This window comes from Elgaria multicarinata, chromosome 3, assembly GCF_023053635.1.
Source record: "Elgaria multicarinata webbii isolate HBS135686 ecotype San Diego chromosome 3, rElgMul1.1.pri, whole genome shotgun sequence".
Classification (NCBI taxonomy): domain Eukaryota; kingdom Metazoa; phylum Chordata; class Lepidosauria; order Squamata; family Anguidae; genus Elgaria; species Elgaria multicarinata.
In genome coordinates, this window is record NC_086173.1 from 149,949,572 (window position 1) to 149,971,812 (window position 22,241).

General features: G+C 47.5%; 1 protein-coding gene across 1 annotated transcript; it reads left to right on the forward strand.

The window, feature by feature from the left end:
• The first annotated feature begins 1,688 nt into the window (after nucleotides 1-1,688).
• LOC134396021 (zinc finger protein RFP-like) lies at nucleotides 1,689-18,243 on the forward strand. Its single transcript, XM_063122345.1, has 7 exons — nucleotides 1,689-2,141; nucleotides 10,545-10,640; nucleotides 11,020-11,250; nucleotides 12,107-12,129; nucleotides 13,497-13,603; nucleotides 14,438-14,464; nucleotides 15,737-18,243. The coding sequence occupies exons 1-7, from the start codon at nucleotides 1,698-1,700 to the stop codon at nucleotides 16,282-16,284; spliced, it is 1,476 nt and encodes a 491-aa protein (XP_062978415.1). The 5' UTR covers nucleotides 1,689-1,697; the 3' UTR covers nucleotides 16,285-18,243.
• The last annotated feature ends 3,998 nt before the right edge of the window (nucleotides 18,244-22,241 follow it).

Below are 22,241 nucleotides of genomic sequence, written 5' to 3' on the forward strand. Positions count from 1 at the left end.
TAATGGTTCAGTGATGAGGGAAAATCACTCTGCATATGCTCTGAAGCACTCATTATTTAGCTTATTTTGTGTGAGAATTCTGTGCCATGAATTATGCTTATTGCTGTGCCCTGCGGTTCCTCAGTAACAAAATGGAACCAATATTCTCTAAATGGCATAATGATGCCACTTAATTCAGGTATGTGTAATACATACATATGGTGTGCAGTTTGCCTCATGATTCTTTGGATTCAATTAGCATTCATTTATGTTATTAGCAGTGCACAATAAAACCATTAAAAAAAACTGACAAGGCAATCCTAGGTATATTTACTCAGAAGTTAGTCCAACTGAATTTACTTCCAGGTAAATAAATTTAGCGTTTGCAGCCGAAAGCAGTTGCGCCTGTGGATTTTAAGTGCCATCCTGCCTACTTTCCACTGAACTATGACAAATGCCTTTATCAATCCCCGACTCAAAAGATTTCTGGCGAAGGGCCTGAGTAAATATTTAGGTAGTAACCATCCAGGCAACCACTCCATACACATACCCGCGGTTTCCCGGACATTGTGCACATTCATCATGATCAACACATTTTGCAGGAGTTGGGCTGCAGAGGATATATTGGTTCCCTAAGCAATTTGGGCCTGGAGTAGGTTAATGGTTTAATTTGTTTTTAGCTGTGTATATTGTTTTAATTGAAGAATTTTATTGCACCTTAGACTTAGGCTGAGACTGCCGTGCTTTTTATATTTTAGGTATTTTATTGTATGTACCTTATTGGGGTTTTCTAATATTATTGTTGATGCTTTCTGCTGTGCTGGTCTATGCCCGAAATAAATAAACAGTAAACTTAGGGTGGCCATATGAAAAGGAGGACAGGGCTCCTGTATCTTTAACAGTTGTATTGAAAAAGGAATTTCAGCAGGTGTCATTTGTATGGAGAACCTGGTAAAATTTCCTCTTCGTCACAGCAGTTAAAGCTGCAGGTGCCCTGCCCTCTTTTAAATCTGGTCACTCTAGTAGTAGTAGTATCCCACCTTTTGCCTAATACTGGGCCTCATGGTGGTATTACAACATTTAAAACAAACATACTATACTTTAAGATAGCTCCTGCAGCTTTAACTGTTGTGATGAAGAGGGAATTTCACCAGGTTCTCCCTATATACAAATGACACCTGCTGAAATTCCCTTGTCTATACAACTGTTAAAGATACAGGAGCCCTGTCCTCCTTTTCATATGGTCACCCTAAGTAAACAGTTTTATATAATGTTGTTGCTGATGATGTTTTCTGCTGTGCTGGTCTATGCCCGAAGTAAATAAACAGTAAACAGTTTTATATAATATTATTGTTGATGATGTTTTCTGCTGTGCTGGTCTATGCCCGAAATAAACAGTAAACAGTTTTATATTATATGATTTTATCTGTAGGTCGTCCTGAGATCCTAGTGATATAGGGGGGGATACAAATGTTTTAAATAAATAAATACATTTCATATATCTATCTATCTATCTATCTATCTATCTATCTATCTATCTATCTATCTATCTATTTAAAAACAGCTCGACTTCAAAGAATTCTGAGTCTAACTACTGCGGTTCCTCCCTCTCCCTCTCGTCGGTTCTCGGAAAGGAAACACCCCGGCGGGGCTGGCCTTGAAATCAAAACTGAAAGGAGGGCGCTCCCTTTGCCATTGCCCCCGGGGGAGGGGCGGCCATGGCAGCGCCGAGCCTCGTCCAGGAGTTCTGCGAGGAAACGACGTGCCCCATCTGCCTGGAGTACTTCAGCGGCCCCGTGATTCTGGAGTGCGGCCACAATTTCTGCCAGGCCTGCCTGAGCTGCTACTGGGAGGAACGGAAAGGCAACGCTTCCTGCCCTCAGTGCAGAGAAACGATTACGCAGAGCGGCTTCAGGCCCAACCGGCAGCTGGCGAACGTGGTGGAAATCGCCAAAAAGTTCAGCCTGCAGGCGGGAAAGGGGGGGGCCGGAGGGGGCGGGGAAGGAGGAGGGGGAGGAGGAAGGGTCTGCGAGACGCACCAGGAGCCCCTGAAGCTCTTCTGCAAGGACGATGCGGCCCCCATTTGCGTGGTGTGCGACAGGTCCAAGGAGCACCGGGAGCACCAGGTGATTCCTATGGAGGAGGCTGCCCAAGAGTACCAGGTAGGAGATCCCCCACCGGGGATGGGTCGCCTGCAAAACGTGGCCGTGTGGGACGGCTCTGTTCAGCGAAGCAGCCGGCTGCAGCTCCTCTCGGGATACGTCGGAGAGAGAAATACGGGGAAATAAAACAGAAATAAAAGTGGGGGGGGGATTGGGGGGGCGCTGACACAAACAGCACCACGTGGCCCTCAAATGAGTCTTGAGTGAATAGATTGCTAACGGGGGAGGGGGAGATTTCAAGCACTAGCCTGTCACAATTTAAGCCCATCTGAGACGGCGATCCAATACAAACCACCTAGGGGCTTACGTAGGGTGACCATATAGAAAGGAGGACAGGGCTCCTGTGCCTTTAACGGTTGCATAGAAAAGGGAATTACAACTGTTGTCATTTGTCTGCATGCAGAACCTGGTGAAATTCCCTCTTCATCACAACAGTTTAAAGCGGCAGGCGCTGTACTAGAGCAACCAGATACAAAAGAGGGCAGCTTTAACTGTTGTGATGAAAAGGGGATTTCACCAGGTGCGGCATGCGTATAAATGGAACCTGCTGAAATTCCCTTTCCCATGCAACTGTTAAAGATACAGGAGCCCTGTCCTCCTTTTCATTTGGTCACCCTAGGCTTACTTCAAAGTAAACGTGCGTAGGAGTGAGTTGCATATCCCATTGATTTGAATGAAATCGTAATCTGGTATTTCACTCTTTCCCCATTGGGATCTAACTGCCTAACTTTGGCAGGATTGTGCGTTTCAAGTCTTTAGACCTCTAAGGAAGTGCTGAAGCTTTATCTTTCCGAAGGTTTCCCCCCACCACCACCTACACTGGAAGGTCCTGATCCTCTGCATTTTCTGTCTCCCCCAGCCCCAAAGCAGACACTGGGCATTCTGTGGTGGCTGAGCCTGCTTAGCCTTCATTGGGCTCTTGTGGTGTGTGTGTGGATGCTATGGGAATTAGAATAAACTTGCAAAGATGTCTTTAGTAAACATCCAATTACAGAAGTATGCCACAATTTGTCCTTCTATGTGCAAACATCAAAAATATGGATCTCTTGCTTGGAGCCCAGTCCTGCGTGATATTGTATCTCCAGGTGCTGAGTATTTCAGAAGTCCCTTTTATAGATTTTCCCCCTCAACTTTTATTTCACTGGGTTAATCCCCAACCAGTAACACAACAGTTCAGAGTATTAGCCCTGCAATAATATAATTAGTACAAATATCAAAAATGCAAAAAATGATTCCCTACCCCCTTGAAATGCTACTGTACACAATTAACAGTTCAATTTGCCTTATACAAGGTGATAAGAGCTTATAATTAAACAGAAATTCTTCTAATGTTCAGCTTTCAGCAGAACTGGTTCTCTTTCTTTCTGCTGTTTCTTCTCTAGCCCTCCTTCTGAGTGAAAACCCTGCCCAAGGGACTAAACCATCTACTCCAGCCTTCCTTAACCTGGGGCACTCCAGATGTGTTGGACTGCATCTCCCAGAATGCCCCAGCCAGCTGGCTGGGGCATTCTGGGAGTTGAAGTCCAACACATCTGGAGCGCCCCAGGTTGAGGAAGGCTGATCTACTCCATAGGGGTTACACGCACACCCTCTTAGGGTTTCAATTTCTAAAGGTTTCCTTTTTTTTAACTTCTGTAATCCATGGATCTCCAGGCCCCAGCATGTCAATACCGCCCCCTTGTTTCTCAGTAGTTCACTTTCCAAGAGTATAAGGTAGGAAAGCACCAGTTGGATGGGTGGCTGTATACTAGTAAACATGGTTCCTCAAGTTTCTGTCCCTCATGATTTAGACTGATCCTGGAACAGAAGTTAGGGCTTCTGCAGATCATAGAATAGTAGAGTTGGAAGGGGCCTAAAAGGCCATTGAGTCCAACCCCCTGCTCAATGCAGGAATCCACCCTACAGCATACTTGACAGATGGTTGTCCAGCTGCCTCTTGAAGGCCTCTAGTGTGCTCTCTAGGAGAGCCCACAACTTGTCGATAGGAGCAGGCTTAATTCTTAATAGGGTGGTAAGTGCATCACTTTATTTGTACAGGAGTGAAGGCCTTCCCCTTGGATTCTTATGGAGGGAGAGAAATTGGGGAGGGGAGAGAGAATGTGTGTGTTTGTGTGTTGTGTACGAGAACTGTGGCAGGGTGATGCTGCAGGGAGGAGGAATAGGAGCCATGGGGATATTTCCAGTTAGGAGGGTTTAGGGAAACATGGGAAGGAACCAGATTCCTTTGCTTCAGTCTGCTATCTCATCTATGAAATTTCCTGGGTCCTTCTCCTGACTGTTAGAGCAGTACGACAATGGAATCAGTTACCTAGGGAGGTTGTGGGCTCTCCCACACTAGAGGCCTTCAAGAGGCAGCTGGTCAACCATCTGCCAGGGATGCTTTAAGGTGGATTCCTGCATTGAGCAGGGCGTTGGACTCGATGGCCTTGTAGGCCCCTTCCAACTCTGCTATTCTATGATTCTATGATCCCTGTACAAAGCCTCTTCCTAATGTTTGATCACTCTCTAGGCCTGACCATTTAAGGATAAAAGATTTGGCTTGCTGTTCAGCCTGGAATCACTCTGAGTGGGATTTTCATCATTTTTAAAATTTATTTATAATTATTTCTAGGCCGCCTTTAAGGATGAAACTTTCTCAAGGTGGCATACAAGATGATGATGATAAACATCCATAAGAACAAGCAATAAACATCCATAAGAACATATTCAGTAAAAATCCATAAAAGATTTAGTGGGCTGCAAAGTGCATGTCTGCAGAGACGCATTGCTCCCAGTGGGGCAGCGATGTCCAGGGCCCCAGAAAATGGGAGGGGAGCAGAGATAAACAGGCCCAGCACCAGGGCTGGTTAAGACATGACACAGCCAACCAGAACTGTTGCTGCTCATTACAGAATCCTTTCTTCTTATTTTAGAGCCAGAGGGCAGCCAGCTAGGCATGGAGTTGGTTACAGATGTTCAATTATTATTATTATTATTATTATTATTATTATTATTATTATTATTATAATAAAAAATATATCCTGAAGGCTATCAATTTGGATGGCTTTAAAAGGGGGTTAGACAAATTTCTAGAGGAGAAAGCTATCAATGGCTACACTAGCTCTGATGGCTATATGCTACCTCCAATATCAGAGGCCTTATGCCCATGTACACCAGTTGCTGGGGAACAGGGGCGGGAGGATGCTGTGCACTCAAGTCCTCCTTGTGGGTTTCCCGTAGGCAGCCGTTTGCCCAGAATGTGAATGCTGGACTAGATGGACCCTTGCTCTGATCCAGCATTGCTCTTCTTCTGTTCTTACAACAAAATGGTGCTGATTCTTAAGTAAATGTCCCTCGCAGCAGAAGCAAACTCCCATTTTTATTCCTGTAGTCACAATGGAGCTATGATTTGAGTTTAAAATGCAAAATGGCACATGCTCAGAGCTTTTTTCTGAGTTGTAGAACACATGCTTGTAGAACACATGCTTGTGTTCCGTAACCAGCATCTGCAGGTAGGGGTAGGAAAGACTCCTGCCTGAAACTCTGTAGAGCTGCTGCCGGTCAGTGTCGACAGACAGTACTGGGCTAGATAGACCCATGGTCTGACTCGGTATAAGGCAACCTCCTATGTTCCAAATTTATCTATTAGATTTGGCAAACGGGTGGGGACGAGTTTGGGGTTTGTTTGTTTTTTGCGCTAACACATTTATTTATTTATTTATTTATTTAGAGTATTTTTATCCCGCACCTCAGCCAAAAGGCTCTCGGAGCGGCTTACAATATATCAATAAAGAAGACAGTCCCTACCCTCAGGCTAACATTCTAAAAAAAGACATGACACACAAGGAAAAGTGTATGGGGAGGGAAGAGGGAGAAAATAAAAAGACATCAAGGAGACTGCTTAGGCTGGTGGGAAGGCCCTGCTCCGTCCTCTCATCTCCCAATGGAGGGGCAAACCAACAGCTCCTTCTTCCCCACAAGGTGAAGATGGCAGTTAGCCCTGTGGGGAGGGGGGGTGTCCAACTGAAGCATGCTCTGATGGTGCCTGCCTGCTCCAGTCTCCCTCGCATCTTCTTCCCCACAGGGTGAAGATGGAAGTTAGCCCTGTGGGGGGGGGGGGGGGGTTTCCAACTGAAGCAGGCTCTGATGGTCCCTGCCTGCTCCAGTCTCCCTCGCATCTTCTTCCCCACAGGGTGAAGATGGAAGTTAGCCCTGTGGGGGGGGGGGGTTCCAACTGAAGCATGCTCTGATGGTGCCTGCCTGCTCCAGTCTCCCTCACATCTTCTTCCCCACAGGGTGAAGATGGAAGTTAGGCCTGTGAGGGGGGGGGGGTGTCCAACTGAAGCATGCTCTGATGGTGCCTGCCTGCTCCAGTCTCCCTCGCATGTTCTTCCCCACAGGGTGAAGATGGCAGTTAGCCCTGTGAGGGGGGGGGTGTCCAACTGAAGCAGGCTCTGATGGTGCCTGCCTGCTCCAGTCTCCCTCGCATGTTCTTCCCCACAGGGTGAAGATGGAAGTTAGCCCTGTGGGGGGGGGGGGTTCCAACTGAAGCATGCTCTGATGGTGCCTGCCTGCTCCAGTCTCCCTCGCATCTTCTTCCCCACAGGGTGAAGATGGAAGTTAGCCCTGTGGGGGGGGGGGGGGTTTCCAACTGAAGCAGGCTCTGATGGTGCCTGCCTGCTCCAGTCTCCCTCGCATCTTCTTCCCCACAGGGTGAAGATGGAAGTTAGCCCTGTGGGGGGGGGGGGGGTTCCAACTGAAGCATGCTCTGATGGTGCCTGCCTGCTCCAGTCTCCCTCACATCTTCTTCCCCACAGGGTGAAGATGGCAGTTAGCCCTGTGGGGGGGGGGTTTCCAACTGAAGCAGGCTCTGATGGTGCCTGCCTGCTCCAGTCTCCCTCGCATCTTCTTCCCCACAGGGTGAAGATGGAAGTTAGCCCTGTGGGGGGGGGGGGGGGTTTCCAACTGAAGCAGGCTCTGATGGTGCCTGCCTGCTCCAGTCTCCCTCGCATCTTCTTCCCCACAGGGTGAAGATGGAAGTTAGCCCTGTGGGGGGGGGGGGGGTTCCAACTGAAGCATGCTCTGATGGTGCCTGCCTGCTCCAGTCTCCCTCACATCTTCTTCCCCACAGGGTGAAGATGGCAGTTAGCCCTGTGGGGGGGGGGGGGGGTTTCCAACTGAAGCAGGCTCTGATGGTGCCTGCCTGCTCCAGTCTCCCTCGCATCTTCTTCCCCACAGGGTGAAGATGGAAGTTAGCCCTGTGGGGGGGGGGGGGGGTTTCCAACTGAAGCAGGCTCTGATGGTGCCTGCCTGCTCCAGTCTCCCTCGCATCTTCTTCCCCACAGGGTGAAGATGGAAGTTAGCCCTGTGGGGGGGGGGGGTTCCAACTGAAGCAGGCTCTGATGGTGCCTGCCTGCTCCAGTCTCCCTCACATCTTCTTCCCCACAGGGTGAAGATGGCAGTTAGCCCTGTGGGGGGGGGGGTTCCAACTGAAGCAGGCTCTGATGGTGCCTGCCTGCTCCAGTCTCCCTCGCATCTTCTTCCCCACAGGGTGAAGATGGAAGTTAGGCCTGTGAGGGGGGGGGGGTGTCCAACTGAAGCATGCTCTGATGGTGCCTGCCTGCTCCAGTCTCCCTCGCATGTTCTTCCCCACAGGGTGAAGATGGCAGTTAGCCCTGTGAGGGGGGGGTGTCCAACTGAAGCAGGCTCTGATGGTGCCTGCCTGCTCCAGTCTCCCTCGCATGTTCTTCCCCACAGGGTGAAGATGGAAGTTAGCCCTGTGGGGGGGGGGGGTTCCAACTGAAGCAGGCTCTGATGGTGCCTGCCTGCTCCAGTCTCCCTCGCATCTTCTTCCCCACAGGGTGAAGATGGAAGTTAGCCCTGTGGGGGGGGGGGTTTCCAACTGAAGCAGGCTCTGATGGTGCCTGCCTGCTCCAGTCTCCCTCGCATCTTCTTCCCCACAGGGTGAAGATGGCAGTTAGCCCTGTGAGGGGGGGGTGTCCAACTGAAGCAGGCTCTGATGGTGCCTGCCTGCTCCAGTCTCCCTCGCATGTTCTTCCCCACAGGGTGAAGATGGCAGTTAGCCCTGTGGGGGGGGGGGGGGTTTCCAACTGAAGCAGGCTCTGATGGTGCCTGCCTGCTCCAGTCTCCCTCGCATCTTCTTCCCCACAGGGTGAAGATGGAAGTTAGCCCTGTGGGGGGGGGGGGGGTTTCCAACTGAAGCAGGCTCTGATGGTGCCTGCCTGCTCCAGTCTCCCTCGCATCTTCTTCCCCACAGGGTGAAGATGGCAGTTAGCCCTGTGAGGGGGGGGTGTCCAACTGAAGCAGGCTCTGATGGTGCCTTTCACAAATGTATCATAGAATAGTAGAGTTGGAAGGGGCCTGTAAGGCCGTCAAGTCCAACCCCCTGCTCAGTGCAGTAATCCGCCGTAAGGCATACTTGACAGATGGTTATCCAGCTACATCTCCTCTAGTGTGGGAGAGCTCACAACCTCCCATTGTCATACTGCTCTAACAGTCAGGATTTTTTTCCTGATGTCCAGCCGGAATCTGGCTTCCTGTAACTTGAGCCCATTATTCCATGTCCTGCCCTCTGGGAGGATCGAGAAGAGATCCTGGCCCTCCTCTGCGTAACAACCTTTCAAGTATTTGAAGAGTGCTGTCATGTCTCCCCACAGTCTTCTCTTCTCCAGGCTAAGCATGTCCAGTTCATAGAATCATAGAATCGTACAGTTGGAAGGGGCTTATAAAGCTGTCGAGTCCAACCCCCTGCTCAATGCAGGAATTCACCTTAAAGCTTCCTTGATAGATGCCTGTCCAGCTGCCTCTTGAAGGCCTCTAGTGTGGGAGAGCCCACAAGCAGCTGCAAAGCATGCAACAGCAGTGTGGGGGAAGAGAAAAATTAGTTGTGTTGCAACTGAAGTAATACACATGGCTGTCTAAAGGGAGGGTGCAATCATATCCGTGTTTAGATAGGAAAATAAAGGCCTACATTTCCAGGAATGCTGGCCGGTAATGGTAGGCCTTTTTTCTGTCTAAACATGCATAGGATTCTGCCTTCAGGGTCTAAAATTACTTAGCTGTTCCACTGATTGTTGCCCTCCCCTGGCCTCCTTGTCATTTTTAAGCCTTCCCCTGGTAATGAAGGGGATTTTGCGAATGGAGAAATAGTTTTGTTTTCCTTTTAGAGTGATTTCTTTTTTTAGATTCACTCCTCTTAACAGTGAACTCCTATGCATATCTACTATGAAGTAAATCCATTAATTCAATGGGATTTACTCCTAGGTCAGTGAGTATAGGATTGCAACCCAAGACTCCTAAGAAGAGTTTCTGCTGTGTATAACAGGTGGACAGAAAGTAAATCTGAATCTACTTTTAGGGTGGGCAATTTGTGGCCCTCCAGATGTTGTTTTTATTTGAATTTTTAAAAATAAATACCTTGGGCAGCTGGAAAGCAGTTCTGGTCTCAAGCCACCTCATTGTCCTCCTTACAGGATGCCCAGAATGCCTCTGGAGTCCACATAGGCCTTGAGCATTCTTCAGAGGAAAGGAAGAGGGTGGGTGGAGGGTGGAGTTCTGCTGCCTTCCCACCACCTAAAACTGAAAAGAAAAATGCTTCTTCTGGCTAAGCTTGAGGGACTGGGGAGGGCCACTGTCAGCAGCCTGGGTGGTCTCTGAGAGAGGGGGCTAGCTAGGGACCATAAGAGTAAAGCCAGCAAAAGAGGCAGGGAGGTAGAGGGCCCAGAGCAAAATCCTACTTTAGGCTCCATCACACCTATTTTTTCCCCTGGTTTGCCTCCGTGTTTTTTACCTCCGTTTCATAAGCGCATCAAGGTGATAGTCCCTTTCATGTGGGTTTGTGGTATTGCGCTGCACCATGAAACCTCCCTCTCGCTTAATTGCTCTTCTACTCCACCCCACCCCTTCTCCTTCCTCCTCCAGTTCATTGGTTGTGGTACTCTGATGGGCGTGGGCTCCTTCCCCCACTCGCTCTGGCTTTGCTTTACTGATTTAACTTTTCATCGGCTGGGCCCCATTTCTGCGGGCAATGAGGATGGGGTTGGAGCAGTAAAAAATCCATTCAACCAACTAAGCGCAGGTCCGTTCGTTCGACAGGGCATGCTGGAGGAGGAGAACCACCCCGCCCTCCCCTTTTGTCAGCAAGACTCTATTCAAAGCACACACCCAACAAGGGAAAAAGCGAGAGGACAGCAATACACAGAGGCTTAAGGGCACATTAAATCCACTTGGGAGAAATAATCCAGACTTTCCCCACACCAAAATAATCTGCAAAACGGAGGAGAAGTGGAGAGATGGGTGCAGGACAGGGACGACGTCGTGCGAGTCCCGCACTGCAAAACCAGATACCAGATGTGGCGAGAGTGTTTTAAACCGCTGGTGTGATGGAGCTCTTTGTTTCTGCAGGAAAACATTCAGGCCCAATTGCAATCTCTGCAGGAAGAGAGAGAAAAGCGTATGCATTGGAAAATGGCTGAGGAACGGAGGAGCCAGAAGTGGCTGGTAGGTGTTTGTTGTTACAGTTCACATTTGGGGGGATGAATCCGGACTGGGCAGCTCCCCATATCTTTGATAATCAGGGCCACAGACATCTCAGTGTTTGAAATAGAGCAGGACGAAATATCCCCCCCCAGGCACACAGACACAGACACACTTTTGTGGGCCCACTAAAATAGGGTGGGGTTTTGGTGATTCTCGTGAGGGACTTTGCAGATTCAAATACTTCTCAGGGAAGGGTGGCTTGAGGTGGCCGAGAGTTGTGTTTTTCTCCCTTGCAATAAAAATACATTGCTGCTCAGCAGATTGCCTTTTTAATCTTGAAGAGAGTGTCCTAGGGGGAACAGCTCTTCCCCTTCGCAGGTTTCCATTTTTCTCCCTTCAGGCGGAGTTGGGAGTGGAGAAGCAGAAGACCACAGCCGCTTTTAAGCGAATGCACAAGAATCTTGAGGAAAAAGCATGCTTCTGGCTGGCTGAGCTGGAAGAGCTGGAGCAAGAGATCGAAGAGAAGCAGGGACGAAATGCCGCCAGACGCTCTGAAGAGATTTCCCATCTCAGTCAGTTGATCACAGAGATAGAAGGGAAGTGCCAGCGGCCAGCCAGCAACTTCTTGGAGGTGAGCTTTAAAAAAACAAGGACACCAGTCAGGTCCCTTTGAATGAAGGAGGCACACGTTTTCCACAGGCAGGAAAGAGGCTGTGTTGAGTTTGGGTTCTGGTTCTTCCAGGTCCAAGACATCAATCGGGTTCTTTTGGTTACCAAGACGAAACAAGCCACTTGTGCAAAAAGATGACAGTTTGTCAATAGGAAAGGGATGCAGAATATATACCAGCAAAGAAAGTTCGCACCTCCTTCCGGCTAATCAGGCTTTCATAGCTGGGTCCCTGTCGGAGCCCCCATGATAGACAGAAGCCGTCCCTTTGCGCTACAGCAGGTTCTCCAGGCCAATAGTGCAAGCAGTTCCTCCTGAAGCAATGTCAGAGCATTGTCAGGGGGTTGGACTCGATGGTCTTGTAGGCCCCTTCCAACTCTGCTATTCTATGATTCTATGATTCTCTCTCTCTCTCTCTCTCTCTCTCTCTCTCTCTCTCAGGAGCTGACAGGCTGCATCCCTCCCCCCTCTCAGAAGGAGCAGGGGGCTCCCTCTCACAGGTTCCCAAAACATCTAAGCTGGGAAAATAATTGGCCTGGTTAGGAGTGAAAACCTCCCATCCCATCCCAAGATAAGACTATGAGAAAAGGATGGCATAACTATGAGAGGCCCATCCAGAGAAGGAGACTTGCTGTTGTCAAGCTAAAGCCTTCTAAAATCTACTACCTGTGTTAGGCTATACAGGTCTCTTAGCAGCATTTTGGAACTCTGTGAAATCTGTATTTTTGCTCACTAACAAACTCAATACAGAGGCAAATGCATTCCAATGTGAGTTCTGTCTGTGCAGTTTAAGAGCCATTTCTTTCATTCTCTCTTTCAGGACACCAGACGTCCCTTGAACAGGTATGTGGCTCCTTCTCACTCCCCTTTCTATTTCCTCCTTCTTGTTACACACGGTTAGAGTATTGAAAAACATCAAATTGGAGGGAGCTTTCGGGTAGGGTGCCACAGGGCCGTATCCTGAGCCCAGCACTTTTCAACACTTTTATCAGTGAAATACATGAAGGAGTGGAGGGAATCCTTATCCATTTTACAAATGACACAAAACTGGGAGGAATAGCTAACACCTGAGAAAGGAATACAATTGAAACTCGCCTTGCTAGAATGCAAAACTAGGCTGGAACTAACAATATTAAGTGTGGAGACCCAAACAAAGTTTGCATTTAGACCAAAAAAACAAAGCACGTGTGGGATGGGGGATACCTGGTTTGGCAAAAATAGATGTTAAAACTGAGCGTTTTATCACACGCTCGTGACTGGCCACTCACGGATCTTTGGGGGTCATTTTGATGACGAAGTGTTTCTCCTGTGCCTCTTCCGCTGGTCTCCTGCTGCTCCCGCCATTTTTTGTTGTTGTAAAATAATCCTCCAAAAACGTGACACTTCTTAGTTATAGCGACATTTGACGCTATTTCCTTCCGTGTGTGCAGAAGTTTGGCTATAAAACGCCCACTAGAGGGTGCTGTCCCACTACACTGAATGGGCCATGTGGTCGCTTCTCTTCCTGCTCTCTTCTGGGTAATTGCAGCTGGTTGCAGAAGAGATGCAACTTCAGAGCCAACGGTAAGGGAACATGGTTTTCCCCCATCTGAAGGAGCTCAGTGTCTCAGGACTGCAGTTGATCACAAGCTGAATATGAGTCAGCATCATGATGCAACTGCAAAAAAAGGAGAGAAAAGCTATTTTAAGTTGCATTAATAGAACCATAGTTTCTAAGACGTAAGAAGTAATAGATCCACTTTATTCTGCACTACTCAGACCTCACTAGTTAGATCTATCTCATTGGCCCTGTTCAGAAGACACCGTAAACCATGGCTGCTTTAACCACGGTGGCTAAGGCAAAAAGTCTTCGCCACCATGGTTAAAGCCGTAGTTTAAGGTGTCTTCTGAATAGGGCCATTGAGAGTCCTGCATCTAGTTCTAGCTGTTACATTTTAAGAAGGAGGGAGGCAAAATACTATGCAAAACCTCTTCGTAGAAAGAGCAGTTCAACCATGAAACGAATTACCTAGGGATGGTGATGGGCTGTTCCCAGTTGGAGGTCTTCTAGCAGAGCCATCTGTTGGGGATGCTGTCGCTCTGGGGTTCCCTGAGTGTTGGACTAGATGGCTCCCACCATCTATGATTCTATGCTTTCAGGACACCAGCTTGCAAAGGGACATGTCGGATGTCCTTTAACCATTCCATAAACTGAATCATCTTCCTTTCAGGTATCAGAAGGAGCAACTGCTGGAAATTTCTCCAGACCTGGAAGAGAGACTCGGGGGTTTCTCTCAGAAGTGTTCACTTCTAAAGAATATTATGGAGAAATTAGAAGGTATTGTGGGACAATTCAGGGAGGGGAAACATCAAAGTTTCTGGGAATGTTCCATTTCCAGTTTGGTGTTGTGATAAAAGAAGTTTGATAACTTTCTCTGGAATTATCTTCGAGCTGTCTGAAGTGTCAGCTTCTCTTAATTACATTTCTCCCATTGTATCCGCTTTCTGGAAGTGAAGGCCCAGTAGTCTTCCATCCAGGTGCTGGCCAGACCCAGACCTGCTTAGCTTCATCAGGGGTGGGTGGGTGGGTTATATCGTATGACCTTTGGGTCATGCTGTGGGACTTATGTTATCTTCCCTGGCACACTTCCACTGCTTCTAAGTCCCACAGCATGGCCTGAAGGTCATATGATGCAACCCCCTGCTGAAGCTAAGCAGGTCTGGATGTGGCCAGCGCCTGGATGGGAGACCACTGGGCCTTCCCTTCCAGAAAGGGATCCCAGCTGCCAGACATCCACAGGTCTGCAGGAGAGCCAAATGCATGGTCAGAGGGGATGGGAGAAGCCGAACAACCTCAGGGGTAGGAGCTGATTCATGCTTAACATGCATGAAAGGGATTAGAATATCCGGATGAAGTACAGAGCAAAGGTCATTTTGGGGGGGTCCTGAATGGGAATAGACCTGTTGAAGAGCACCTGTTTTTTGTTTTGGTTTTTTTGGAAAGGGTCAAGGAAGGGCCTCATCTGTAACCCCCAAATTATTCATTCACTATAGGCCTGATGAAAAGACTAATCCAGAATTTAGTGGGTGGGTTTATTTTTCTCATGGATTGACGTATTTTCTAAACTTATGATCTGATTGTAAATCTGTCATCCTTTCCTTCACTTAACAGGGTCACTGATTCAAATGCTGAACAAAGGTAATTATTTATATGATAGATTTGATAAAGAAATAAAGGAGAAGGGAAGTTTTATTTTTTTTATAAACGGCCACCCCTTATGGGTGCTTTGGGCTAGGGGTGCGGAATCTCAGGCCTGTGAGCCCTCTGGTCCAAAGTCCCAATCCGTCCTCCGGAGTTCTTCAGATGGCCACGCCTCCTTCCCCTGACCACCAGTCGTTTCAGGTTTCCCATCTTTTCTGCAGTTTTTTTCCTCCCCATTCAAAAAGATTGAAGCGCTTCCCCTAAGGTTCAGTTATTGGCAGTAAAGAGCTTTTGGCCCCACCACTGGATTGCAGCCCTAAGACCTTCTCCAAAAGGGGATTTTGCTTTAGCTGGTTGTCTGAAGTAAAAAGCTTCCATGTAAACAGTTTCTCACAGTTGAAACTCCCAATCATGTGAGGGTCCTAATTTTATGGAAGCCTGCACGCAAGCAGATAATCCTGGGTCAGCGGATTCCCTCCACCTGTGTGGGTGTCCATTGGACAAGGCCAGCAGCGTGCCTGATGCCAGTGATAAGGCCAGCAGCACAGCCCTGATCCCTGGTGATCATGGGATACTCCCTTCACAATATGTCCCACACTAGCGGCCTTCAAGAGGCAGCTGGACAACCATCTGTCAGGGATGCTTTAGGGTGGATCCCTGCATTGAGCAGGGGGTTGGACTCGATGGCCTTGTAGGCCTCTTCCAACTCTACTATTCTATGATTCTATGATAAGGGGGCTTATAGGGCTGATGTAAGGATTTTGAAATGTAACGAATCCTCAAAAGCATTGTATCAATGCATACTAATACATCATCTCCCAAACCCAACCTGCCTTTTGTAACATCTTGCCCGATGAAAAGATCTGGAGATCTCAAAAGCTGTCACATTTTTTTGCAGTCTTTTGATTGGCCTAATACCAGTATTGCATGGAATTTTGCTTATGGCCAACATGGCTACCTTTTGCTATTTCATCTCCTTTACATTGAGAGTTGATATATATCTTTTAGAATTGTTTAGCATCTGCTCCGTTAAGAATGTGAGACTTTAAAATCCAAGCCTTATGACCGGGTCCCCAGTTGTTTCTATGAGCCTTGCTTTCTCCCAGACCTAAACCTTCATCTCTTCCCCTGCTTTTTGCTGGGCCTACTGACCAGATTCAGGTGAATCTCAACTTCTTCTGAGTCTCTCTCCTGGAGCTAAGTTACATCCCTTCCCCTGTCCACATCCAGCCTCCTCAGACATTCTCTCTCTCTCTCTCTCTCCTGCAGAGCGTGTGACTCTGGATCTAGACACAGCTCATCCCTTCCTCGCTCTGTCCGAGGATCGCCGGTGTGTGCAGAGGGGACGGAAAAAGCAGGCTGTGCCCAACAACGCCGAGAGATTTGACAGTATGCTCTACGTGCTGGGCGATGAGAGATTCGTCTCAGGAAGACATTGGTGGGAAGTGGAAGTAGAAGAGGAGGAAGAGGAAAAGGAAGGGGCAACGTGGGCCGTTGGGATTGCAAAAGAGTCTGTCAGGAGAAAGGGATACATCAGCATTAATCCGAATGAGGGAATCTGGGCTGTGGGGAAGACAAGGTTTGGCGGAGTCTCGTCTGAGCCCTTCTGGGCGTTAACTTGCCCTGAGCGGAGTCTTTTGACTTGGAGAGGTGAGCGCAAGAAGATCCGGGTGCTGCTGGACTATGAAGAAGGGAGTGTGGCATTTTTTGATGCTGATACAGATGACTGGATCTACACTTTCCCTTCGGCCACTTTCTCTGGGGAGGAGATCCGACCCTTTTTCTTTGTTTGGTGGGGAGCTGGACTGAAGTGCTGAACCTTGACGAGAATCCATGCCGTCGCTGCCGCCTCCACAATTGCTGCCACTCCCTCATGGGTGACCGTCTGGCACTGCCTTTGTTTACCTGGTGCCCTCTAGATATCTTGTACTACAACTCCCATCATCCCTGACCATGGAATCCAAGACATCTGGAAGCCACCACATTGGAGAAGGCTGGTCTAACGCTGTGTGTACAGTTTCACAAGTGCCATGCAATGGACTACCGTCTTACAAGGTTACGATTATAGGTCTTACTACTCCCTGGGTGCGCCAGGAGTGGTAGAAATTAATGAAACCATGTAAAAACTGAAAGCTGACACATTAGGGGCTTCCCTTCATTGCAGTATTTTGAAACAATCATACCCTCTCGACACCACCCCCACCTCCAAAAGCTAGGAAAATAATCCATCTAGGGTTGAACATTTGTTTTGGCAGGACTCTTAAACCATGATAAGGCTGTTTATCTGGCATAAAGGCAATACATGTAGACTTGCCCATCAATTGCTTCTTCATCTGCTGAATATTGCTGACAGAAGAGCCCTGCTGGGGAAAAGATTAAGATCAGTGGGAAGGAATCATCTACCCCTTCTTTTCTTTTTTTTTAAAGTAGAGAGCGGGGTTATGTTGAAACACTGCACCAAAATTAAGGTTGTCTAACACTCCCTATTCCTTATTTATTTCTATCACTCTTTCCCTGCTTATGAAGAATGATCCAATACGTGCAGTTGAGAATGAGAAGTGTTCACTGTGTTGAACTGCGTCATTGTATACACTTGGGGTCAGGTGACATGCTAGGCCAAGTGTTCTTCTGATTTTGTTGGGAAGAGCAAAGGAGGAAGACTGGAACAACTGGGGGGGCATAGAGGAGATGGGGTTAGTCAAGCAAGGAGTCCGGCAGGGCCAGCCTTCCATGGGAAAATTTTAAAAGAGCTGCACAGCACCCACTGTTTCTTGGTCCCTCTGCCCACCTGTAAGCAGTCAGTGGGACCAAGAAGTGGCCACTCCCGCAGGCCTCCCAAGTGGCTCCCGCCCACCTGGACTGCTTGTTTGGGCAAATGTCAGGCCACATCCAATGCCTGCACCCACCACCCCTTGGTCCTGGCAGGACCAAGAAGCAGTGAGTGAGGCCAGTAGGCACAGCCAGCCAGCTGCCCAAGTGAGTAATCTAGGCGGCCGGGAGGCACTTAGGCAAGCGGCCACCTGTATGTGGCCGGGAGGAGCAAGAAGTGGTGGATGCCCACCTAAACTGCCCACACGTCATCCTGCCGCCCTGTTCCCTCTGCTTGCCTGCATGGCTGGTGAGCCATTCAGGTGACCAATCGGAACGAGAAGCCGCCACTTCTACACCTCTCCAGAAGTCCCAGGTCTAGTGAGACTTGAGACTTCCGGGGGGGGGGGGGGGATGTACACATGCCCAAGAAAAGAACGCCAGCTGGCAACAGCACTGGTAGCGCGGGTGCGCAGGGCGGCAAGGCATGCTCAAGAGGCGGCGAGTCGCCTTGAGCTGGGCCTAGAGCCCAGACTGAGCCAGGCAGAAATTCCCATCTTTAGGGACCTTACTACTGGCAAACATGTTCTATCGATGTCAGAATATCTTGGAAATTATTAATTTATTGTCAAAAATGCCAAATTCTTTAATAAAAGCATACATCTGTTTTGGAAACTCACTCATCTAGTTTTTCTTCACCTCCTGGGTGTGGGTCAGAGCACCATTTGCCAGGAGGGTTTAAAAATACGAGGATGGAGAGTCCTGTGGCCCTCTAGAAATTGGACTATAATTCTCATCATTCCTAACTATTGGCTATGAATCTAATCGCATATGGTTTAATACTACATGTTTCATTGTACTCGTGTTTTACCATTAATGTTACAGCCCCCTGAAAAAGGCCTTAAAAAAAAGGACAGGCTGAAACACATCGGGCTTCTTCTCAATAAAACTATTTTACACCCTGAGAATGTGTTTCTCTCCTTCGTGATTGTGATATTCTGCTGCCCGAACTGGAAAAGGCAACCACAAATAGCTCCTCGGTCATCGATATTGATCATAAACCAATGAGAACATATCTTGTGCAAACCTCATTGAAAGACAGCTCTGACAGGCTGCAGTTGCATAGGAGCTCCGCTGTTTGCCTCTGAAGGTGCTGTTTACAGCTGCTCTTCCCTGACGTACCGTCAACGCTCCCTGTGTCGGGAACAACCCTTTACTAGGGTATCCCACCACTGGCCACCAAATGTGAAACCACGTAAGTTTTCCACTGCAGTTCCCTCTTTGAATACTTCTATGGAACTGCTTGCCACAAGGCCATCTCAATGATGACAATCCTTAATCACAATAATAAAAATCCTTTGTCGCAAAACCTCTATCGCCACAATAAACCCTGTTCAGACGACGTGCTAAGCCACAGTTAGGCATTTTGAACTAAACATGGCTTAGCGTATTGTGTGAACCTTTCCTAACCATGGTGGCTTCATAACCACAGTTTAAAACATGCTCCCTAACCATTTGCTGCAAAAGGTGCTAGTGGCCTAACCATGGTTTAGCGTGTCATCTGAATAGGCCCTTTGTCTCATATTCCTCTGTAGCCAAGTAACTAATGCATCAGCATGGGATCGACACCATCACTACGGACAGGATGAATAAAACTAAGAGATTTATATATAGAAAGGGATAGAATGTTATTCAAATTATAGAATGGGTGTGCTTAAAAGTACTTAATTTTCAATGTCCTCGGTTACCATACTAATAAGAGAACCTTTCCAAGAATCCCCACCCCACCCCCAATAATAAACACTCAATAGCTTTTGCCCCAGATCAAATTCCCCTAGCACTCACTGCTATGAATGGATACTGTACCACAGTCTTCCTCTGCCTTCAGCCTCTGCTTTTGTCTCTGGATTTTGGGATGATGACACTGTATCCGAGATCACTTGATGAAGTTCCTGCCAGTCTTACCTCTGGCGCTCTGCTCTGCCACCTGCCTTAAGTATCGCCACAACCTCACATCGCGTGGTCTCCAGTTCTCCACAGCCACCACTTCCAGATTCCAGAACAGTTCTCTCAGACTGGCCTCCTCTTTTCCCAGCTCTGAGCCCTGCTCCCTTCAGTTAACTACCAGGAACTCCATCTGTGTGGCCCCCACTTACCAACTGTTCCTCTCAATGACTTCTCCCTGATTTTTTATAAATCTGCTGGGCCAATCATGTTCCTTATGGGACTCTTACCTCACAATCATCTTTGTTGAACCACTCGACCAATCAAAATGGTGGAGCCGCCATAACCATGCCAACCGCAACTGTTTAAGTAACAAAGGTAGGCCTCTGGCCTACTCAGATAAATTATAGCCACATGGAGGTCACGCTAAATATTTAAACATTACAAAACAAACAGGTGAAAATACACGGTTTCTTCACACCACCCCATTTTGGTGCCTGACTGCACCCATGGACTTATGCTGATGTAACAGTTGGAAAACTGAGGGCACATTTATGGCTTTTCATCAAATAGAAGGTTTCAAGTAGGGTGCCACAGTGATCTAGCTCCAGTCCAATACACTTCAACTGAGAACTGGGAGGGATGGCTAACACTTCAGAAGACATTGACGAAATACAAAATTACCTCAATAGAATAGAAAATTGAACTGAAAGAAACAAAATAAAATTCAGAGACCAATGCCGCATTCTGCATTTACACAAAATAAGAGCTGCAGCAACATGCACAGGTATAGGAAGGGGGATACCTGGCTTGGCTGTGGTAGATCTGAAGAATATCTCAGGATTTCAATTGACTGCAAGATGAACATGAATCAGCAGTGTGATGCAACTGAAAAAGAATTCCTACATGAATAGAACCAAGGTGTCCAAGTCATGAGAAGTAATAGTTCCATTTGATGATGCACTCATTAGCCCTCATTTGGAGTTCTCAGTCCAGATGTGGGCATCTCATTTTAAACTAGGGCTAGGTAATGTTTTTGGGCACATTTGGCAATATGAAAAACTGTCTTGGGCACCACCATAAAATGGCTGCTATAGTAGGCCTGGGTAGAGCACAAAGGACAAATAACCTGCCAAAATGACAGAGTACAAGGCAGAGGTGGAGTCTAGGCCACAAGACATTAATCTACTCCTTTGAACCCACAGTTTTCAGAATGTTTTTCTGTTTCTTGGTGGCTGGACACACTGCAGAGGAAAGCATCAGTCAGTAGCCAAAGAATTGCTCCCACAATCTTCATTTCCTCTTAGATCTCCATCACGCCTACACGTTTGCCCTCAAATTATCCGCCTTTGTTTCCATAGCATATGAAAGCCTGACACACCTTTGCGCTTTTACATTTCGTTCATCTTTACACCCCTCCTCTCCTTCGCACCAGCGTATTGCTGTTGTTCTGTTGAGATGCGCTCTCAGATCTCCTTTGTATCTCTCCCTACAGTTCATTGGTTGGTGGTAGTTGGACACCTCCCCCTCCCTAGTAATCGACATGGGGCACTCCTGGTCTTGCACTGCTTTTTCCTAGGAAGTAGCTTCTCTTGTTACAGAACTCACTCACTGTCTCTCTCCTACGTACTTTCATGGTTATTCCCTGTTGCCTAGGCTATGCCCGTTCCCCTCACCCTGCCTGGAGGCTTTGAAGCGTGAACTGGAGAGGGTTGCAGGGTTGTGTAAATCCCATTGATTTCAACTGTACTTACATCCAATTCATATTAAAATCCCATGTATGCTTACCTTTGAGTAAACCCCATTGAACAGAGACAGACTTACTAAAATGGGGTTTACTCAAAGGTAAGCATGCATGGGATTCTAGAATGAATTGGATGTAAATGCAGCTGAAATCAATGGAATTTACTCTTGAGTAAGGGAACAGCAGATCTCTATTTTATAAATTTGAAAATGCACAGCTTAGCATGATCAAAGGATCAATCCTTTGTACTTGCGGACTACCAGGAAAAGGGTTTAAGGGGGGAATTTTAAAAATCCTAAAAAATCAAGGGATGGACTGATCTCACATTCAAACTTGGCATTCTGAAAACTCTACTTAAGAGCTATCACTGTGCCAATTTTGATCTCTTTGGCTTAAAAAATGAGGGAGCTGTGGGAAAGGAGGGTGGGTGCATTTTCCACATTTCTTTTAAGGTGAAAATGTAGGCAATGGTCATGCCTACTCAGGAGTAAAAACATAGAATTAAATGGGACCTCTCTCCCTTCCACTTCACTGTTGAGTGGAGAATCACACCACCCTCCTCTTTTGTTAGCGAGACCACCCTTAGATACTCAATGACTTCTCCCTGAATTTTTATAAATCTGCTGGGCCAATCATCTTCCTTATGGGACTCTTACCTCACAATCATCTTTGTTGAACCACTCGACCAATCAAAATGGTGGAGCCGCCATAACCATGCCAACTGCAACTGTTTAAGTAACAAAGGTAGGCCTCTGGCCTACTCAGATAAATTATAGCCACTTGGAGGTCACGCAAAGTATTTAAACATTACAAAACATAAACCGGTGAAAATACACGGTTTCTTCACACCACCCCATTTTGGTGCCTGATTGCACCCATGGACTTATGCTGATGTAACAGTTGGAAAACTGAGGGCACATTTATGGCTTTTCATCAAACAGAAGGTTTCAAGTAGGGTGCCACAGTGATCTAGCTCCAGTCCAATACACTTCAACTGAGAACTGGGAGGGATGGCTAACACTTCAGAAGACATTGATGAAATACAAAATTACCTCAATAGAATAGAAAATTGAACTGAAAGAAACAAAATAAAATTCAGAGACCAATGCCGCGTTCTGCATTTACACAAAATAAGAGCTGCAGCAACATGCACAGGTATAGGAAGGGGAATACCTGGCTTGGCCGTGATAGATCTGAAGAATATCTCAGGATTTCAATTGACTGCAAGATGAACATGAATCAGCAGTGTGATGCAACTGAAAAAGAATTCCTACATGA